We start from the raw sequence: 23599 nt of genomic DNA, 5'->3' as shown, positions 1-23599 counted from the left end.
AAGTCTCCACCAATTAATCTATACACTGAACCATCCCAATCAAAATTCCATCAGGATCTGTTAATGAACTTGACAACTCAAAAGTTCATCTGGAAGAGTAAATACGTGGAAAAAATTTGGAAACTAATAATAAAAAAGGGACTTGCCCCATTGGAGAGCAAAACATACTCTAAATCTGTAGCAATTAAAACTGTCATACTAATGTAGAAATAGATAAGTGACTCAACAGAACAGGAGTGGTGGCCCAAAGGCAGACCTAGGTAAACACTGAAGAATCCAAGATATGCTCACGATACCACTGTGGGGCAAATATGGACTAGTCTGTAAATGATACTGGGATGTCTATGTGTGGGGTAAGGAGAAACTTACATTAGCTCCCTACCTCATTAATTATACACAAATAAATTCTAGATGCATTAATAATCTAAATAGTATTTCTAGTTATAATAGAGCTAGAAGATAACTTGGAATAATGTTTCCATAAACGTAGGTTGGGGCATGACTTTCTAAGCATAACATTAAACAATTTTAAGCCTGTGTACCAAATGACAGTATAAGCAAAGGTAAGAAAGCAAAGTGCTACCTAGGAGAATACACCTGCAACATAAAAACCAATAATGCATAAAGAGTCCTAAATACAATAAGGAAAAAAATGGGTAAAGGATACAGAGGAAATCCACATGAGAAAATATACAAATAGCTAATAAACATGAAACTACAATTTCTGAACCTATACTCAATGAAGAGATGACAACTTTAATACTCAAAGAAGTGCAATTTAAAACAGAAAATGAATTTTCACCTATACCTAGGCAAATGTGAATACTAAACACAGACTGCACTGGTCAATATGTGAGGAAATGGGCACTAGCTCCTACTGCTGCTTTAAAACAAAAAACAAAACAAAACAAAAAACTGGTATGCTCTTTTCAGAAGCAAAAGAGTGGTGAGCATCAAGTTACATACTGTCTGATCCAGCAATTTCATTTCCATAAATTCATTCTATAAAACATACAAGTTCCCAAAATATATAAAATACTTTCTGTTCCTAGTCCATGGAGTTTTTTTAAAAAAGAGACATTTTCTGGAGAATTTTTATAATATTAACAGCAAAATAACCAGTATATCCTAAAGGTCCACCAATAGAGAAATGGCTAAACAGCAGCCATGAGATCTTAAATGAAAACAGCGGTACAATCGTATATATGGCATAGTTTTGTTTTGACTCGAGTTTTTAATTGTGTATATGCGTGTGTCAAGGTGGTTTTTTTGCTGCGTATGACAAATTTGAGTCAACTGACTCATACCTCAGAACAAGTCTGGAAGTAGGACGGTTCCAACATGGCTTAACAGTGATTCCCAATACCATTAAGGACACAGGTTCTTTCCATCCCTTTACTCTGCCATTCTTCCCATCTTTTTTATTCTGCCAGCATACTGGCTGATCCTGAGGCTGGTTCCTTCACAGTCTTGAGAGAGCTGTAGCAGTTCCACATGAAACCCAGACACAGCAACCACAGGGGGACTATTGGTTCCTGTATCTCTTATCAGAGCAGGAAACCTGTTCCCAGAAGCCTCCCAGGGGACTTACAGGTGCACGCCTGAACCAATCACTGGTGAGAGCAATGGGACCACCATGACTGAGTCAGACCGACCGTGGGCCCATTGCCCTGGAAAGCAATTACTCAGGAAAAGGTGGAAAAATGAACACTGTTGGGGTACTGTTAGAAATCAGGAAGTGTCTGTTCAATACACACACCTAGAAAATTGATGTGAAAGTCAACAGGGAGCAGGGATGTGTGGGGGAAACGGTTATTTCCTCTGCTTACACACCTTAATATTGTGTTGTTTTATAATTGCATGTTACATTTCAAATGTGGTTTATTCGTTACTGTATTTTTATTTTTTAATTTTACTTATTTACTTATTTATTCTGGAGACAGTCTCACTCCATCACCCAGGCTGGAGTGCAGTGGCACAATCATGGCTCACTGCAGCCTTCACCTCCTGGGCTCAAGTGATCCTCCCACTTTGGCCTTCTGTGTAGCTGGGACTACAGCCATGCGCCACCAGGCCTGGCTAATTTTTAATTTTTTGTAGAGACAGCCTCTATTCTTTATAGCTACTTATAATTACACATATTACTAATTCATGAATTTATTCACATTGAAAGAAATTCAAATGTAAAATAAGGTCAAATCCTTCCTGACCACAACCCAATCTCACGGCCCTCCCTCGAGGTAACCTCTGTTATCAGTTGGGTGTGTCCCCATTCAGCCCACATAAATGCATTTCTGTACAAATATGCATGTCATATGTGTGTGGATAGAATAGATGGAAGAGAACCGCCTGTATGTAAATGACCTAATTTTGTTTTGTGGGATTTTTTAAATGGCTAACATACCATATGCTGTTAAAGTTTTCTCTTCTTACTCCACAAGGTGATTTTAAGATCTTCCCATGTTAGTACACGTGGATTTACCTCATTCTTTTCCACCATTTATATTCAATACTTTAGATGCGCCATGCTTGATTTTCCCACCCACTGTCCTCCTGATGAACAATTAGGTTGTTTCTACACTGCAATGAGTGTCCGTGTTCATGCCTCCTTGACCGAATATGTTTCTCTCAGACAGATTTAACAATTTTTTCTATTACAGTTCTAGTTGCTCCAGGCCCTTGTCAAAATTTGGTATTCCCTCCACCTTCTTTTTTTTTGGAGACAGAGTCTTGCTCTGTCACCCAGGCTGGAGCACAGTAGTATGACCTTGGCTCACTGCAACCTCTGCCTCCTGGGCTCAAGTGATTCTCCCACTTCAGCCTCCTGAGTAGCTGGGACTACAGGTGCATCCCACTGTGCCCAGCTAATTTTTGTATTTTTGGTAGAGAAAGGATTTCTCCATGTTACCTAGGCTTCCTGACTTTATGTTAGCCATTCTGTTGTGTTGAGTAGTGGCTTTAATTTGCATTTTCCTGACAGTTAATGAAGTGGAGCCCTTTTGCATACATCTGTTGACTTTCTGGATATCCTCTTTTGTCCAGCTCTCTTTTGGGTTGTACATCCTTTTGAATAAATGTATAGGTTTGTTTTTTTTTTTTTGAGACGGAGTCTCACTCTGTCGCCCAAGCTGGAGTGCGATGGCGCAATCTCGGCTCTCTGCAACCTCTGCCTTCTAGGTTCAAGCAATTCTCCTGCCTCAGTCTCCCGAGTAGCTGGGATTACAGGCACCAGCCACCATGTCCAGTTAATTTTTTGTATTTTATTTTATTTTAAGTAGAGATAGGGTTTCACTATGCTGGCCAGGGTGGTCTCAAACTCCTGACCTCATGATCCATCCACCTCGGCCTCCCAAAGTGCTGGGATTACAGGCATGAGCCACCGCACCTGGTCAGCATTTTTAAATATACTCTACATGTAAGACCTTTGTCATACATACACTGAAAAATCTTAAATATATTCTACCACTTTGTGAACTGCCTTTCCATTCTCTTGTGTTTTTTTTTTTTTGAGCCTCAGACGGAGCCTCACTCTGTCGCCCAGGCTGAAGTGCAGTGTCTTGATCTCGGCTCACTACAAGCTCCGCCTCCCGGGTTCAAGCCATTCTCCTGCCTCAGCCTCCCGAGTAGCTGGGACTACAGGCGCCCACCACCACGCCTGGCTAATTTTTTGTTAGAGACAGGGTTTCACTGTGTTAGCCAGAATGACTTGATCTCCTGACCTCATGATCCACCTGCCTTGGCCTCCCAAAGTGCTGGGATAACAGGCAGGAGCCACTACACCCAGCCTCTCTTATGCCTTAACAAAAGTTTTTTATTTTAATAAAGTCAAATTTATCATTTATTTTTCACTATGGTGTTTTCTAAAGCCGTATATAATTTTAATACAATTTGAATAATATTTACAATAGTATTTTAATATTTACAATTTAGTAAAGTTTTAATAAAAACAAATTTAAAGTCTATTTGTCAATTTTTTCATTAGAGTGTTTTTTTAAAAATAAAAACTATCTCCTAGATGGGCATTACCTCTTATTAAATAACTAATAAAATATGTGATACATAATAATACATTGAAAACATGGGAAGACAATAGTTAGTGCTTTTTAAAGTCCTATTTAAGATACCAGGTCAAAAAGACATTCTATTTTTTCTTCTAAAAGCTTTATTGCTTAACCTTTCACATTTAGGTTCATAATCCATCTCAACTGATTTTTGTATAGGGTATATAAGATAGATATCAAAAATTAAAATTACTGGGTTAAGCAATGTAAGTGTGTTTAATTTAATTGATAATACCTTCAAAATGGCTGTACCAACTTATGCTCCTTCAACCAATGTGTGACAGTTATTTCAAAACCTAAATACTCGCCCCTTTAACTCTTATCATCAAACCTCATAATTTTTTCAATCTGAGGGTTTGCTATTTCCCTGCTAAGACTTTGTGATTGCCCAAAATTTATATATTAATTTAGGAGAACTGAAATCTATTTAATATCGAGACTTCCCTTCCAGGAACATGGTATTTTCTCTCCACTTAAGTCAGGTTTTCTGTTGTGTTCTTCAGTAGTTTTTTTTTCTTTTTTTCCTCCATATACATGCTATCTTTTTGTATGTTATTTTAGGTTGTTTCTTCCTATTTCATTTTTGTTGCTGGAAAAAAATGCATTTACCTGTTCATTACACATTACACGGCATTACTCATTCACACTGGTCATTGCTAATGGATAACAGCATTACTATTATATATTCGTCTTGTATCAAAATCGTTGAACTTGTATCTCACCTACCAGTTTTCAGTTGATTTTGGTTTATACACTTGCATTCCTATATGGGAGTGCATATGAAGGTGAGCAGAGAAAAAAAGATACTGAAAAATACATAACAAGTTATCTCTAGGATGTGGAACTGTAGGTGGTACTGAGACATGACTTTCATTCCTTGGTCTAGATGCTTCTTAGATTGTTATAATTAATTGATAGTCTAATCTCTTCACGCTATCCAAACACAGTCTAAAGTAGTGGACTCAGCTGGGCACAGTGGCACGTGCCTGTAGTCCCAGCTACTAGGAAGGCTGAGAGAAGATTGCTTGAGCCCAGGAGTTTGAGTACAGCCTGGGCAATACAGTAAGACAGAATCTCTTAAAAAAAAAAAAAAAAAAAAAAAAGGTAGCTGACTCAATGATTATTCTTAAAGAATATTAAGAAAACTCTTAGCTTAAATGTATTTAACATCATGACAAATGCTTTAATTTTGAATAGTGCAATGTTATTTTTATGAAATTTAAAGAAAAAGATAGTTATTTCTAAAGATGAAGGAACATTTTACTACTGTAGATCAAAGCCCACCTGTTTTTTGTAAATGTTCAGTTGTTCTTCGAAATGGGCACAGAAATAGGCAACAGTTTCCTTTTCACCTACAAAGAAGTGATACAAAATCTTTTTTTCCTTCCCATGTTTAAGACATATTAGTGTCTACTCCATCTTTATTCTTACTTTTAAATAATTTATTGACAGCCCAAATGAACTAAGATTGTCTAAAACCATCATTTAAAAATGAAATGCTAAGTCAAAGATCTGATTTTTTTCCAATTACACTACACTAAAATATATCTGAAAGTGCAAACTATGACATTATGAGATTACTTATATATCCAGCCTACTTCTCAGAAACGCTTTCACGTAGTTTAAAAGAGAATAAAAACGCCTCTAAAACAATATTTTAAAAACCAAAACTGTACTGAATTCTCATGAATACCAACTAAGGAGAGAGAAATATACTTTAACAATTTTTTAAAAATCAGCCTCATTCAATAATTAGATTTAAATGACTTAGCTATTCCAATACTAAAGACAAGACACTGGAAGAAACAAAATACTCAAGATTTAAATTTAAAAAATTAAAAAAAAACTTTCAGAGAAAAATATTGGAGTAAAGGCGTCTTATTGATTTTTGGTAGATTCCATCTTAAGCCATCTCCTGCTTCTACAAATATTGGCTAGATTTGCTCCTTTCCAAAGTTAAACATTCCATACAGTACTCTTCAAAGCAAGAGCAATTTAAAGTCTCTGAAGTAAGCTGTTTTGCTCTACTGTTAGAGAAATTTTGTACTGTTAAATAAGTGACTTAGTCAACTATTTTTATTCCTATGATTATTATACCACTTTCTATTACATTTTTCAAATACAAGTTATTGTTTTGAATGAAGTATCTCGTGAAGCAAATCCAAACCCAACAGGTATCTAATTTCTTAAAAACTATTCTCTCTGAAATCATCATTTGCAAACAATATAATTGACCTGCTTACTTTTGTCCAGCCGCGGTCTTGGATTATATCGATACCCAACCTGGCTCCAAAAGACAGGCACAGAACCTCGTGTTTGAACAAACGACAGGGTATGATTATGAACATGAATTAACTGCTCAGTCTCCACATAATTTGCAACATTTCCATTTTTATCCACTCCTCTTCGTTTATAGCGCATTCCTGAAAGAAAATTAAAACAGAAAACAGCAACATTTTAAAAAATTTATTTAGTCTGACTAGATTATGCTTCCTAATCAAATGTATGCCTTCCAGGATAGTCTTGGGGATTCAGTGTGCAACTGCCAAGAACAGTATCAACTTACCCCAAATCTTAACTGTATGCATCATTGTTTTTAACAAGTTGAAGCTCAGTTCTTCTGAACTGAAAGAAAGGTTTTCCCAAAGGCGCTAGCACACAGGAAGGATTTATCACGGTGATACAGGCTGTCAGTGGAGTGCCAGTATTCTGAAGCACATCTCAAGTGACTTTCTCTCTTCTCTCTATATATGTACCTCCTTTTCCTTTTCATTTTGCTAACTCTTATTCACCCCTCTTCAAAAATTTGTCTCCAGTTATATCACAGTATTTAGAGTCCCCAAGCACTTTGAAGCCAACTGTGTTTCCAAATCCATTATTGTCATTAGCATTTCAACACATCTGCAGCTTTTCCATTCTCGCCTGGATTTGATTTGCATGCTATTAGAGCCCTCCACTCACCTGCTCTGTGCCTACTTCGGCGTGAAATGAGAGCCACTAGAAATCGTGGGTGAATATCATCTACACAGGTGGACTCCTGAGGGGGGGTCTCCGGGCTGCTTTTCTCATCATCAGATGATTCGGTATAATTAACCACAAGTTCTTCAATCTGTACAAAACCTTGGATCATGGGGATGATCCAAAAGTTCACATCTGGGGTCTGAAAACAAAATGAACATCATATTGTTTCTATTCTGTACAGCACTGCTACTTTCTTAAACCCAAACAGTAGTCGGCACATATTTCTCAGTTTATTAAAAGCAGAAACCTTCCATTATTCAACCATATTTTCTGCTTATTGAAGAACACCACGGAAGGAAGGGACAGAGGAGGTCGTTCCTTTTCTTTATGGTGAACGCAGCCTAAGAGCCAGGCTGCCTGGGTACAAATCCAAGCCCACCATTTATTAACTCACTGAGGGGAGTCACCCTCACCATCGCTGTCCTTCTCTGTGAAATAGTAACACCTACTTCATGAAAATGTGAAGATTAAATGGATAATACACATAAAGTGTTCAGCACAGTGCCTGCCATATAGGAAGTATTTAACAAATGTTTATGAGTCTCAACTCCCAATTGTATTAAGGCTTTAATAAAATACAACCAACTCTGATTACTTTATTATGAAACACATAGGTCTACTTTATTCTCTGGCTTAGAAAAAAAAAAAATTTCACTTCCTCAAGCTAAAATCTAAGTCACAAATGAAACAAACAAACAAACAAAAAACCCCATTTCATAAATGTCTTATTTTAAAATGTCATCCAACATAATTAGGACAGTATTGATTAAAGATTTCTTCTTCTGGTCGGTCGCAGTCGATCAACATTGTAATCCCAGCACTTTAGGAGGCTGAGGCGGGTGATTCACTTGAGGTCAGGAGTTTGAGACCAGCCTGGGCAACATGGTGAAACCTCGTCTCTATTAAAAATACAAAAAATTAGCCAGGCATGGTGGCGCAAGCTATAATCCCAGCTACTTGGGAGGCTGAGGCAGGAAAATCGCTTGAACCTGGGAGGTGGAAGTTGCAGGGAGGTGGAGGTTGCAGTGAGCTGAGATCATGCCACTGCACTACAGCCTGAGTGACAGAGCGAGACTCTGTCAAAAAAACAAATAAATAAAATAAAGATTTCTTCTTCTGTCCCTTTCAGTTAGACTAAGAAGACAGATTTCTCAACTTATTGTCTGCAGAGACAGTAAAGGATAAAAATGCTCCAGAAAGTTGTTCTTCGTCCTAGTTTCTCTCTTATCTCCCTAAGTGTACCCAGGCTTAATCTCAGCATCCACTTCAAATCCACCTCTTCTTCCATCACCAAACACTCCAGATCCTATCTCACGGTTTTGTTTTGTTTTATGGGGCCTGCAGATAGGACGTTAGGAAAGTGGTAAAAATTGAAAATGGTGCGGTAAAGAATCTGTCTGCATTCTTATCACCATTCCCATCATTTATATTTCTGTTCTAGCAATAAATGCAAAACTCTTGACAGGCATAGAGAAATTTATGCTGCCAAATGTCACCTTTGAATATGACAACTTCAAGTCATCAGTTTTAAATGGTAACGTAAAAGCATTCTGACAAAAACTCGGCAAAAACAATTAGAGCTCGATCTTGTCAGCACACAGGACAAATGCTCATTATAGATGCCCCTGCTTTTCTCCTCTACCACTGGGTTTTGGTGGTCACAGTTTGATCAGCATTGCAAACAGAGGTAAGAATAATCTCAGGCCTCATTCTCCATAGAGGCAATTGATGGATATCTAGCGAAGACACCATAGAGTATGGGAAAATCACTGATACTAACCACCAGTAAGGGGGATAAACCAAAAGGAAAAGGTCTGAAATTTCTGAAAGGTTAAAAGATAACATATGACTTTATTCACCTATTTGCCTGCTTTGTTTAGTGTTGAAAGGACAAGTGGCACATAACAGGCCTTCCATAAATATTTGTTGATTGAATGAATTATCTTCAGACAGTCAATTTTCCAACATACATGACCAAGAAAAGGAAGAAAGTAATCATCAAACCAGAGGAACTCCATGCAATAATCTCATCATATTCTGTATCTTCCCTCAATCAAATACCGGTAGTACAGCAATGGCCTTAGAGATTTGTCTATTCCAATTCCCAGATGGGAAAACAGAGGTGCGGCGAAAGTAAAAATAATTGGTACCATTACAGGAAAACTGGGCTTCAACTTTCCCAATGGGTAGAAAGAAAATACCTCTTTTGGCCGGGTGTGGTGGCTCACATCTGTAATCCCAGCTCTTTGGGAGGCCAAGGTGGGCGGATCACGAGGTCAGGAGATCGAGACCATCCTTGCTAATACAGTGAAACCTGGTCTCTACTAAAAATACAAAAAATTAGCCGGGTGTGGTGGCAGGCGCCTGTAGTCCCAGCTACTTGGGAGGCTGAGGCAGGAGAACGGCGTGAACCTGGGAGGCGGAGCTTGCAGTGAGCTGAGATCGTGCCACTGCATTCCAGTCTGGGCGACAGAGCTAGACTCCGTTTCAAAAAAAAAAAAGAAAAGAAAATACCTCTTTTGCAGGACCTCTACGAACATGAGTTCCACAGCCTTAACTTACCACTATCCTATGGGAATCTGCTAAAAAGACAGGCCTGTGAGGAGGCAGTGGAATTGTAAACTGCCTTAAAATAATGCCTTGGTTTTCCTACCTAAATGATTCCCATTCCATAGGGGAAAACATAGTGATCTTTAAAAATGTATCTTAATTAAAAAACATTTGCTTAACAATTATATCCAGACATTTTAGAAACAAATACACCAATTTCAGTAGGGTTAGGATATTTTAGAAACAACTACTCACACCAATCTCAGTAAGATCTTGTATCATGTATTTATTCCAAAAAAATCGGTCATCAACCTAGAAAAGGTGCAGAAACAACAGTTCAGAAACACATTATTTCAGTTTTCCTACAAAAGCCAAAACAGGCCATCACTTGTTCCCAAGGGCAAACCCTGCTCTATGAGCTGTGAGTGGTACCTTCTGCCAGAGGGGCCGACCATCCCTCTCCCCAGTGCTCTGCCTCTGCACCGAATTGGTCAGGTCATAGGTCAAGCTATAATAAAAGGATTCCGAGTCCATGAACATCTTCAGCAACTCTTCAAGCAATCTCCTCTCCAACTTCTCCTTCTCTTTACTTTCCTTAACCTACAAGAAATTAATGTACTATTACTACAGAAATTAAATGTAAAGTAATCTGACGATAACACATAAATTCCTAAGAGAGAAGTGAAAATAATCCCAAGGACATAAGGAGACAGTGCTTCAATACAACAAATGGTTTGAAAATAAATTTTCTGAGTACAGAATTATCTCTCCATTTAAAACTAATCAAAGATGAATTCAAAGCCCGTATCAATTAAACTCTTACTTTCTTTTTATTAGGAGCAGACACATTGGATTTAATATGCGTAAAGGTCTTCAGTAGAAACTTTGAGTCATCAGGAGATGGTATAATCTTCTCTGGTTTGTTAATACCAAAATGATGCTTCTTACAGAGCTAAATAGGAAGAGAAAGATGATTTGTTATTATTAATATCTGTTAAGTGTTCGAGTGCAAAATTAAATGCTACTGCTCAGGCATTCTGATTAACAGTAAACCTCAAGACTTAGAAAAATTATCAAGTAGATAATTGATGGCACACACAGCTGTGAGTCCCATGATGAGAAAGCTACAGCAGAGGATAAAACACAAAGAATACAGGGCAGGATAGACTTAGGAATTAGAGGTGGAAAATTCAGGTTAGGCTCATAATCAGTTCTCCTCTAACGTAACTGAAGAATGAAATGTTCTGGCTGAGGTTATTAACGCTTTGGAAATTAGTATCTAAGAATTTAAAAATTGCAAAATGCACATTTGCTATGCTTCAGGGTTATGATTTTACAGGTATCTGTGCTAAATACCAATGCTAATTGAGTGTTTTGGTTGAGAAGATGGCTTAAGAGCCTGCTCTAGTGGGAGCCCTAAAAGCTGGCCATTTCAACCACTCCCTCTCCTCCTATGCTCACACGCACTAATGAAATCAGCTTAATAACATACGCTTTGGGTCCGGAGATTAGTTAAACTTGAAGAAGCAGTAATTAGGGGCTGCAGGAGAAATGCCGCACAACTGACAAGGGTAAGGAAGGGCATGGGAGCGTGAATACAGCTGTGTAAAGATAACAGTAGGCACAGAAGGTTCTAAAGAAGGCTACCTGGTTAAAGTTGAGGGTTTTACATATAATTTCATGTAGCTCAGCAAACAAAGCAAATATTCTGAAATGTACACACAAATTCTGTTAACAATATGCAGACCAATTCCATTTTTTCAACAAACTAGTTTCATTGCTACACTAAGTAGGAGACTCTTAATAAGAACTAATACTTACTAAATGCTTATTATCATCAGTGTGTTACAAAATAACTATTAACATAAAATGAGAAGAAAAGCGAATTTAAACTTTATTTAAGAAAAGGGGGAGAGACAGCGTCCCTGTTTTATTACATTTGGAAGTAGAAACTAATAACCGGACCAAATTTTCATGTGCAATGGAATCTCCAGATGATTTCAAGCCTTTTCAAAATTATGGCTATCAAAAACTGTCCACACGGGTTTCACACCATGATTACAGTTTTAAGCTGCTCCTGCCCTGCCATTAAAGACAAGAGAACTAAAGATGAGGCAGAAAAGCTTTATATTCCTTCAGCCAGAGCAGCTCACTTTATTTCCCTTCAAATAAAACTAGCAAGAACTCCAGGTGACAGGGAAGGAGAGAAGACAGAACCAAGTGTATGGATACAGCACCCCTCTTTCTGTGATGGTTTCTGTCAGCACACAGGCCCATCCTCCTCTGCCCCTCTGCTCTGCACACCCCCGCTCGACTCCTCTTCCTCAACCACTGCTGTCCTCTTACTCACTCTGCACTCCTCACTGCCTCCAGCTCCACTCCTCCCATTCTCTCCCCAACCCACGCCTCCACCCCATTTTCACCCCTACCACTCTCCCAAGCTGCTGTCTCCAGCATGATCAATGACCTCCACTTTGCTAAATCAAAGGCTCTTGGTTCTTAACCTCTCAGTAGCATCTGAGTCACTCCCTCATCCTACAATACACGGCTTCACCTGACTCCCACTGGTCACTCCTCCTCTACCGCTTTGACTGGTTCCTTTCCAGCCTCCTGCTTGATGTCTAGGTGCCCCAAGCTTCAGTCCCTGATCCCCTTCTCGTCTGCATTCACTCCCTCAGTGATTTCATCCAGACTCATGGATTCCAATACCGTCCATATGCCAACCCAACTTCCCAAATGTTTATTTCCAGCCCAGCTCTCTCCCAAAACTCCAGCCTCACATATGCCAACATTTCCACTGGGATGTCTACCAGACATCTCAAACTAATCACGTCCAAAACCAGACCCTCCCCTCCCCTCCACCAGCTTCACCTCCTAGTGCTCTCTGCCCCCTGCTCACCCTACTCCACCCACATTGGCTTCCTTGCTATTCCTCAACACAGCTGTCCCCTCTGCCCAGACACCCCCTCGCCAGATATCTTACCTCCATCTTCACTCCTGGGCACTCCCTCCACCACACTTACTGTGCTCAACTTTCATTTCCATCAGCGTTTATTACTTTCCAACATACTATAGTTACTGTGCTGATGTTTATCATCTGTCTCCACCTTCTATAATGTAAGCTCCTTCAAGGCAGGATCTTTGTCTTGTTGACTCCTACCTCCAGTGCCTTAGCAGTGGCTGCCATCGGAGCTTTCACAGCCATCACTCCCCTTCTCCCATGAACATGTGGCACACACCCCACCCTCCTTGATACAGTATCACTGGGGCAGCAGAGCAGCAGTTTTAAACAGATGCTCCCCTTTGGTCTCCTGCTACTGCTCTGCTTGTGGCACCAGGCCACTGTTGGCTAGCAATTTTTAGATAAAATGTTAGTGATTAGGCCTATGAATAACGCTTAAAAACCTGAAAACATGCTTACTTGCTCAAGACCGAGCTACAGATTGTTACAATTTTAGTATTCAAAACGGGATACACAGACACAGTCATCCTTTTTTTTTTTTTTGAGACAGAATTTCGCTCTTGTTGCCCAGGCTGGAGTGCAATGGTGCGGTTTCGGCTCACCATAACCTCCACTTCCTGGGTTTAAACAATTCTCCTGCCTCAGCCTCCCGAGTAGCTGGGATTACAGGCATGCACCACCACGCCCGGCTAATATTGTATTTTTAGTAGAGACGAGGTTTCTCCATGTTGGTCAGGCTGGTCTCAAACTCCCGACCTCATGTGATCTGCCCGCCTCAGCCTCCCAAAGTGCTGGGATTATAGGCATGAGCCACCACGCCTGGCCAACATAATCATTCTTAAGAGCACTCAAGCCAGCAAAATCCTCCCCCTGGGAATCTATTGAAGGTCTGGCTATTTCAAGTAAATGTGCAACAGCACACCTAGTCTGCACCCAGGTTTTCCTCACTCAGGAAGATGGAGTCCATTTTTCTCTTCAAGGTTAGTTTCTGGGATTAGGACCTGGGCTCATCATTCACCCCCTTCCTTTGTCCCAACCTCTAATAGCCCCTTTCCTAGCACCTTGGGACATGTTTACACATGTGAGAATCTTCTTTTAAATCCATTCCTCAAACCTGGAATCCACTCTGAGAGCCAGCAGGGTACAGTGTCCCAGCCACTGGAACTGCAACGACTATAATCTGATTGGGGCAGGTCAAGGAGTAAAGGCTCCAATGACACTGCTTAGGCCTCCTAACTCTGTCTCTTGGAATGTGGCGCTCATGAACACTCCCTGCTGTCTCTTCCTCTGGTCCCCATGACAACAATCTCCCCGGGTCCTTCCCCACCTCTGGCTGTTTCTTCTCAGTCTCCTTTGCGGGTGTATCTTTCTTCTCTAAAACTGATGGTATTCCCAGTGTTCTACCCTTAACTCTTTTCTCAGTCTTCATGCTCCATCTAGAAAATGTCACCCTCTTTCCTCATTTTAACTACTACTACGTTTGCTAACTCCACTCCTTCGCCCTAATCTCAAGACTGATACATGTGACGTCTCCCCTACCCTGAGACACACTAGACTCTCAAACTCAGCATCTCCAGAACTGAGCAACATCTGCTCCCCAAATATTGTTCCTTCTCTGGTATGTCCTATTTCAGGTAATGACGGCACCACCCACGGGATCATTTAAGCAAGAAACCTTGGAATCATCTTCCATCATTCTCCTTCTCTAAGTCTCTCCTATCAACCCCAACCACTGCATGCTCATTGTTATAGTGTTGATTCAGATCCCTATCTTTTGTCCAGACCAGTATTTCTTCATGGAAGTGCTACTGGCATGGCACACAGGAGATGCTCTATGCAGGATTGATTATCCAACTCAGTGCAGACACTCTAACAGCTCCCCTCATGATCTAGGGAGTTCCACCTGAGCACCAGGCCTCAAGTGCTAAGCATGGCCCCAGGCTCCCATCTCCCATGAAGCCCTGTTAATCCTCTTTACTGTGTAGGGGCCAAATTCCCACCTGCTACTGTCTGCTTCTAGATGCAGACCCAGAAACGCTATGGCTTCAGTCTGATCTACTTTAAAAATTGCTTATTCTCTAAGCTTGGCATTTCCTTCCTTCCTGCTTGCCTTCCTCCCTCCCTCCTTCCTTCCTCCCCTCCCCTTCCCCCTTCCCTTTCCTTCCTTCCTTCTTCCTTTCCTTCCTCCCTTCTTTCCTTCTTTGAGACAGAGTCTCGCTCTGTTGCCCAGGCTAGAGTGCGATGGGCACAATCTCAGCTTGCTGCAACCTCTGCCTCCCAGATCCAAGCGGTTCTCCCACCTCAGCCTCTGGAGTAGCTGGAACTACAGGCATGTGCCACCATGCCTGGCTAAGTTTTGTATTTTTAATAGAGATAGGGTTTCACCATGTTGGCCAGGCTGCTCTTGAACTGCTGACCTCAAGTGATCTGCTCGCCTCAGCCTCCCAAAGCGTTGGGATTACAAGCATGAGTCACCACATCTGGTCTTTTCTATTTTTATTTCTTTTATCTACCCTCATCCTGGCCTTGAAACAGAGTTAATATAAGCCCATCATCCCTTAACTTCCTTATGTACAATTCCAAAATCCAAAAAACTCTAAAACCTGAAAGTGTATTTTTTAAGTTAAAAACTCGTTTAATGACAAAGCATGCCCTGAACTGATATGAAGATACTGATAATCATCACTTACCTCCCTTAGTATGAATAGTCATACAATTCTTTAAAAAACATTAACGTGTTTTATTGTAGGGTAATGCTTCAGAACCACTTTAGACTGTAGAAAATACATGGAATAACCATTTGAAAACCCCAAAAAACTTGAATTCTAAAACAAATATGGCCCCAGGAAGTTCAGATAAGGATTGTGGATCTGTATAACCAAGTTCAAACTCACGGAAACACCTTTACTGGAAGGCTTTCTCTGTCTCTTAAAAGTGATTTTTTTCTAAATAAAAATTTTAAATTGCTGGCCAGGTGCTGGGGTTCACACCTATAATCCCAGCACTTTGGGAGGTTAAGGCAGGCAGATTGCTTAAGCCCAGGTATTCAAAACCAGCATGGGGAATACAGTGAGACCCTATCTCTTCAAAAAATAGAAAAAAAAAAAAAAAAAAAAATTAGCCAGGGGTGGTGGCGCATGCCTGTAGTCCCAGCCACTTGGAGGGCTGAAGGCAGGAGGATCGTGCCACTGCATTCCAGCCTGTGTGACAGAGCGAGACCCTGTCTCAAACAAACAAATGAGATTACTATAAATGTAAACATTTCCAATGAGTATGTTAGAATCTTCTACACAGTTACCTTTAGAAAATAAAGTACAGAGCACTACCTTTCTGAAACGGTTAAATTCAGTCCTGACAAAAAACGGGGATAGAGAAAATTACTTAGGATTCCTTCCCAGTCCTAAGGTATTTTGTTTACACAGAGCCCCAGGGATTACAATGCATAGCACTGGCAACAGGGTCACCTTCCCTTTTCCAGAGGCCCAGCCAGTTTTGTGTGGCACGTGGTTAGGTCCTTATCACAACTCTGAAACATGAGATTTCAAAAAGAAAATACCACAGCTACAACTCCCAGCTACTTCTCCACAAGCTCCACGGCACTTCCCTAGTTTTTAAATTGTGCTTGCAACTTACATCTTATGACCAAGATTAAGGGTTGATGTTGCTGCTGCCATTTAAGAAAAGGGACATAAATAATTTTATGTGAAAAGCTGGTATCTACATCCATCTGAAGCTAAAATTTTAAACAGATGTCTGATGGAAACTAAACAGGGAAAATGATGCGGTTATCTATTAAGGCAATGAGATACGCAAATAAGATACGCAGACATGGAACAAAACCTATATAACTTTAAAGGGTATAAAGAAAAAACATCTATGTCCTCATTGTTTAAACCATTACAGATTATTCGTACCCTTATACAGATTTTTAAATATTCTTTTTTAGAGACAGGGTCTCACTCCACCATCCAGGCTGGAGTGCTGTGGTGCAATCACAGCTCACTGCAGCCTCAAACTCCAGAGCTCAAGTAATCCTCCTGCCTCAGCCTCCTGACTACCTGTGACTATAGATATACACCACTACACCCAGCTAATTTTTTTTTTTTTTTTTTTTGAGACGAAGTTTCACTCTTGTTGCCCAAGCTGCAGTGCAATGGCATGATCTCCGCTCACCACAACCTCCACCTCCCAGGTTCAAACGATTCTCCTGCCTCAGCCTCCCGAGTAGCTGGGATTATAGGCATGTGCCACCATGCCCGGTTAATTTTGTATTTTTAATGGAGACGGGCTTTCTCCATGTTGGTCAGGCTGGTCTTGACCTCAGGTGATCTGCCCGCCTCAGCCTCCCAAAGTGCTGGGATTACAGGCGTGAGCCACCACACCCGGCCAACACCCAGCTAACTTTTAAATTTTTTATAGAGACAGGGTCTTGCTATGTTGCCCAGGCTGGTCTCAAACTCCTGGCCTGAAGCAATCCTCCCACCTCGGCCACCCAAAGTGCTGAGATTACAGGCATGAGCCACTGCACTTGACCCCTACCTCTCTCTCTCTCTCTCTTTTTGGAGACAGTGTCTCATTCCATTGCCCAGGTTGGAGTGCAGGGGCACAATCACAGTTCACTGCAGCCTCAAAGTCCCGGGCTAAGGTGATCTCCCGGGTAGCTGGGACTATAGGGATGTACCACCACACATGGCTGTTTTTGTACAGGCAGAGTCTCACCATGTTGCCCAGGCTGGTCTCAATCCTTCTGCCTCGGCCTCCCAAAGTGCTAGGATTATAGGCATAAGCCACTGTGCCTGGCCTCTTTACATCGTTTTTGTAAAATAGCACACTGTTTTGAAAATCAGGCACAGTGGCTCACGTCTATAAACCCAGCACTTTGGGAAGCCAAGGCGGGTGGATCACCAGGTCAGGAGATCAAGACCATCTAACCAGGCTGACACAGTGAAACCCCATCTCTGCTAAAAATACAAAAAATTAGTCGGGTGTGGTGGCACATAACTGTAGTCCCAGCTACTTGAGAGGCTGAAGCAGGAGAATCATTTCAACCAAGGGAGGCGGAGGTTGCAGTGAGCCGAGATCATGTCACTGTACTCCAGCCTGGGGGACACAGCGAGGCTCTGTTTCAAAAAAAAAAAAAAAAATCAGTCTGGCAGTTCCACAAAAGGTTAGAGTTACCATATGACCCAGCAATTCCATTCCTAGGTACACACCCAAGAGAGATAAAAACAAATATATCACCAAGAACTTGTATGCAAAATGGTTTATAACAGCATTATTCATAATAGCTAAAAGGTGGAAACAACTCAAATGTCCATCAACTGATGAACAGAGAAATAAAATGTGACATACCCATACAAGGGATTATCTGGCAATAAAGAAAAATAAAGTACTGCTACACACTACAACTGGCACGAAACTTAAAAGCTATGCTAGGTGAAAGAAGTCCACCACAAAAGGCCACGTGGTGTATTATTCTGTTTATATGAGATGTCCAGAATAGACAAATATTTATAGAGACAGAAAGGAGATTAGTGGTTGCATGGTGCTGAGGAGCTGGAGTTGGAAGGAAATGAGGAGTGGCTGCTAACGAAGACGGGGTTTTTTCGGGGGATGATGAAAGGTTCTAAAATTGATTGTGGTGATAACCACACGACTCTGAATACACTAAAAACCATTGACTTATATACTTTAAATGGGTGAACTGTATGGTATTTGAATTTCTTTTTTCTTTTTTCTTTTTTTTTGAGACAGAGTCTCGCTCTGTCGCCCAGGCTGGAGTGCAGTGGCCGGATCTCAGCTCACTGCAAGCTCCGCCTCCCGGGTTTACGCCATTCTCCTGCCTCAGCCTCCCCGAGTAGCTGGGACTACAGGCGCCCGCCACCTCGTCCGGCTAGTTTTTTTGTATTTTTAGTAGAGACGGGGTTTCACCATGTTAGCCAGGATGGTCTCGATCTCCTGACCTTGTGATCCGCCCGTCTCAGCCTTCCAAAGTGCTGGGATTACAGGCTTGAGCCACCGCGCCCGGCCTTGAATTATTTTTTTTAATTGGCAAACAAATAAGGCATATATTTGAGATAAAAAGACAACAGAGGCAGAAAACTAGAAATTCTATTAATACCCATCTCTGAAATAAGATTGCTTCTGCTCCAATTACAGAACACAGACTTAGGCTTTAGCAAATCTGGGAACAGTGACCACATTAAAAGATGCTGCTGGAATAAATGCAGCTTATTCAAACTGATACACAGACATCCAAATCAGAAAGTCATACTAAGGAGGAATACATAGTTTTGTTTAACAAAGTCTTCCTATGTTCTTAAAAAAAATAATAAGACTAGAAGAAAATATGTAAAAATGCAAAAGAGAAAAACTATTCTGAAACATGTGAAAGTAACACTGGTCCTCCAAAGAGCCTAGGTACAAATGGAAACACCCACCAAAACTCAGTAGACTATTAATAACAATTATTTCCAAGTGGGGGAATTTTTTTTCTTCTCTTTTACAATTTACCGTATAATCAAAAAACACAATGTAAAAAGGATTAAGCTTCTAAAAACTCTTTTAAATTGAGTTATATGGAAATTGAAATAAACATACCAAGATTTAAATTAACATGTTAAAAGAAAATAAAGTCGTGATTTTCAACATGTGGTTATTTGCCCTTCCTGCTGTTCACTGTTGTAAAGCTCCTTTACCATAAAACAGGATTACAAGGAAAGAAAAAATGGCGAAAACACAAATTGCTAAAATTATAATCTCTTGAGAAAGGTGTACCAAACTATTCACTGAGATAGGATCTGGAAATACTTTCTCTGTTGTTACTTTTACTCCTAATTAGCAGAGTCATTACGTATATTCAGCTGTTAATGTGAACCACAATCTTGCGGCCCCTGAGAAGTGCAGTAGTTTATACTGTACAGCCCAACAGCTGTCAAAATAATTATGTCTATGGAGGAAATCTCACTTTCCTTTTTATTTGAATATAATCTCTTTCCCTTAGATTATCGAGAGAAAGAAAAGGGAAAGTAAGAAGAATAAAGAAGTTCTTAAAGTTTTGATAATATTCACACTTTTGGGCTTAAAAACATCATGTAAATGTTAGTTCCTAAAGCCATCTTGGTTTTTTCCCCATTTATTAAATAGTCAGCTACTAGTCTCAAAAATGTTACAGATTGGTGGCCATGAACGACATCAGAAAACCTCCCTGAAGGCCTCAACCTTTTCTGAATGAGGTGTGACATTTAATTTCCCCAGAACTGGGAGTGCCAAATACGCAAATCCTGACTGGCGGATGGACAAAGTGCTGGGCGGGCTGGCTCCCGGCTCTAAATCAAACTGCCAGAGACCCCAGGCTTAGCACTCAAACCTGAATGCCAGGCCAAAGGGTGCCCACCTTCAAGGGAAAGGTCTGTGATAACAAGCCATCCTGATCTTTCAGTGTGTCAGCAAAATCATCCAAAAGACATTGCCAAAAAAAAAAAATGCAAACAAAAACTATAAACATCTGCTTTTAATAGGCCTAATTGCCACCTAGGCTTTTTGTCTCTCGATCAGCAATAGTGAATAGTGTTCTAGCATAAGTACCAACAAAAGGAGAATAAGAACTCCAAACTTTTTTCGATTCCTATAACAAATAATAATCAGAGTCTGCTTAAATTCATTTTAATGTTTCTTAAAATTCGACTGTCAAACTTCCAGTGACACTTAAAGCATAAAAATAGCTTCATTTTTACTTACTCTTAAGGCAATTTAACCCTGTCCCCAAACTTCCTCCCCAAGAACTCTACATGGAAAAACACGTGCTGACTTGTGGGGCAGTGCGTGCTTTGCTATCATTACCTGCTGTTCAGGTAACAGGGCGGCAGCTCAGCAGAGTTACACAGGACCAGGCAGCCTGAGTCTAGATCCAGGCCCCACCTGTACCAGCTGCGTGACTTAACCCTTGCCAGGCCGCCTTTGTTTTTATTTTATTTTCTGAAATCTACTCACTCATTATCTTTTTTTCCCCACAAGACAAGGTCTGGCTATGTTACCCAGGCTGGTCTCGAACCCCTCAGCTCAAGCGATCCTCCAGCCTCAGCCTGTCAAAGAAAGAAGCCACCCACCTAGCCTCCTTTCTTTATTTGTAGTAATGCCCACTTCATAGGGTGGTCCTAAGGACTAAATATTATCATCTATGTAATACACTGGGCCCGCCTGGCACAATGAACAAACAGTGAACAAAACAGGCTATGGCTACGTCGGAGTGAGGACAATTCCTAGGCGTCAAATCCCCACACTGAGAGCAAACAGGACATAAATGCTTTCATGGGTTACTTCTACTAGGAGGCAGCACCTTGTGGTAAAAAAACACTGGCCCTAGGCAATCTCATATATTTCGTCCTTAAATCACTCTACTTGTGGACTTGAGCTCTTCTCTGGAAAATAAACAGATTACATTAGACGAGTGACTGTCTTCCTTTTAAAAACCTTTCTTTTTAAACTGTAATAGGGTAATATATGCTTAGAAAATGTTCAAGAAATGCAGATAGAAGAGGATATAATAAGAGGTCTCCTTTTCTTAACTCACTCCTTTTCCCTAGAAGTTTTCAAACTGTATTGTGGCCCTAGGGCTCCCTGGAAACGGAAGGTGGCTTCCAAGGAGAGATCAAGTGGACAGAGCCCCAGGGATTTCCCCAACACTACTTCAACCACAGTGGCCCTGCTTTTATGTGTCTTCTATACTAGGTTTCATGGATTTTGAGACAAGGGTTCCACTACTAAAATGAAGTTGGAAAATCATAGGATTAAATTATTTTAAAAACATTACCCAGCTCTAAAAATGTAAGTCTGTGGTCTACTGAACCAAATCCTCATATTTGCTATTACATTTATATCAGGTTTCCATATAATTTCCCTTTATTTCACCTTACCTCTAGCTCAAGATCCTGAGGTTCCATTTCAGAAAGTGACAGCACAGCAATTTTGGTAACTTTACAGACCTCATGGTCTCCTGGGAGTTTGCCCACCAATGCTTTCTGCCGAATTAGAATAAGCCACCACGGAAGATCTGAAAGAGGAGAGTCATAATAAAGTCTGGCGTTTTTAGAGCGCTACTGTTCTGACAAGTTGAAGGCGAATAACCTAACAATGATAACCAAAAAAAAAATGTGCATCCAAAATAAACTTTTAAAGTAAAACATATCACAAAGACATAAAATAACCCTTAAACATATGAAAAGATGTTCAATCTCACTCATAATTAGAGAAATGTAAATTAAAACCAGTTGTGACACCATGCTCACCCATCAGATTGGGAACAATTAACCAGAATGACAACACATGTGCTGGCGAGGCTGTGAGAAAACTGAAAACAGCTGTGCAGGTGAGAATACCGACGACAAATACAACTTTTCTGGAAGGAAATTTAGCAGTACCTAACAATACAACAAATGCACTTACCTTTAATCAGTCCAGTGATCCCACCCTTGGGAATTTACCCTGAGGGTACACCTCAACAACAAAGTATATACACTGAAGCCTATTGTATAATTACAAAACACTGGAAACAGCCTAATGTCCAGATACAGGACAGTGGTTGAATAAACTATGGCACATCCATGCAATGGAGTACTATGCAGCTGTAAAAAAAAAAAAAAAAAAAAAGTATTCTATAAATTAATAAGGAAGGATTCCTGGATGCATTAAGTAGATAAACTGAATATATTATTAACATACCGCCATCCCTCGGTATCTGCGGGGGACTGGCTCCAGGACCCCCGTGGATACCAAATTCCACGGATGCTCAAGTCCATCATGTAAAATGGCATAGTATTTGTATATAACCAATGCACATCCTCTCATATACTTGAAATCGTCTCTAGATTGCTTACAATACCTGATATAATCTAAATGCTATGGTAAACAGTTTTTAAACTGTATTGTTTAAGGAATAATGACGAGAAAAAATGTCTATACATGTCCAGTACAGATGCAACCATCCTTTTTTTTTTTCCAAAAATTTTCCATCCATGGTTAGTTAGAGCCACAGATAGAGAACTCAATGGATACACAGGGCCGACTGTACATAATAAGGCTATGTTACAATAACATAATAAATATATGTTTTTGTTTTTGTTTTGAGACTAGGTCTCACTCTGTCACCCAGGCTAGAGTGCAGTGGTGCAATCTCAGCTCATGGCAGCCTCTGCCTCCTGGGTTCAAGCAATCCTCCCACCTCAGCCTCTAAAGTAGCTGGGACCACAAGCATGCACCACCATGCCCAGCTAATTTTTGTACTTTTTTTAGAGATGGGGTTTGGCATGTTGCCCAGGCTGTTCTCAAACTGCTGGGCTCAAGCAATCTTCCAGCCTTGATCTCCCAAAGTGCTGGGATTATAGGAGTGAGCCACCGTGCCCAGGCAATAAAATATATTATCAAATCAAAGCATAAAAGAATACCTAGAGTGTACTACCCTTCATGTAAGAAAGAAAATATGAGGTGATACATATCTATACATACAGTCACGTACCACATAATGATGTTTCAGCCAATGATGGGCTACATATGCAGTAGTGGTCCCTTAAAATTATAATGGAGCTGAAAAATTCCTGTCACTTAGTGACATCGTAATGTAGCATGACATATTACGCGTGTGTGTGATTCTGGTATAAACCTACTGCACTGCTAGTGATAGAAAAGTATACAACATACAATTACATATGTACATAAGACTTGATAATAAATGACTGTTACTGGTTTATGTATTTGCTATACTATACTTTTTATCATTATTTTAGGTGTACTATTTACAAATAAGGGTAAAAAGAAAATGTTTTTGCACAGTTGTACAATGCGTTTGTGTTTTAACCTGTTATTACAGAAGAGTCAAAAAGTTTTAAAACATTAAAGAGTTTATAAAGTAAAAAAGTTACAGTAAGCTTAGGTTAATTTAGTATTGAAGAAAGAAAAAAATTTTGGCAGGGCATGGAGGCTCATTCATGTCTGTAATTCCAGCACTTTG

The 23599-nt window shown here is 40.3% G+C and overlaps 1 protein-coding gene across 1 annotated transcript in view; it reads right to left on the bottom strand.

Moving 5' to 3' along the window:
• The window catches only part of INPP5F (inositol polyphosphate-5-phosphatase F), a 105794-nt gene that overhangs the window by 24687 nt on the left and 57508 nt on the right, over nt 1-23599 (bottom strand). The window contains exons 3-9 of the mRNA XM_025397123.1: nt 21510-21646; nt 10456-10584; nt 10065-10232; nt 9888-9944; nt 7023-7221; nt 6305-6484; nt 5346-5413 (exon numbers count right to left, since the gene is read on the bottom strand). Of these exons, the coding sequence (XP_025252908.1) occupies nt 5346-5413; nt 6305-6484; nt 7023-7221; nt 9888-9944; nt 10065-10232; nt 10456-10584; nt 21510-21646 (938 nt within the window). The remainder of the gene's footprint in view (nt 1-5345; nt 5414-6304; nt 6485-7022; nt 7222-9887; nt 9945-10064; nt 10233-10455; nt 10585-21509; nt 21647-23599) is intronic.

This window comes from Theropithecus gelada, chromosome 9, assembly GCF_003255815.1.
Source record: "Theropithecus gelada isolate Dixy chromosome 9, Tgel_1.0, whole genome shotgun sequence".
Lineage (NCBI taxonomy): Eukaryota > Metazoa > Chordata > Mammalia > Primates > Cercopithecidae > Theropithecus > Theropithecus gelada.
Note: the sequence above shows the minus strand (reverse complement) of the source record. Positions and strands in the feature narration are given on the sequence as shown.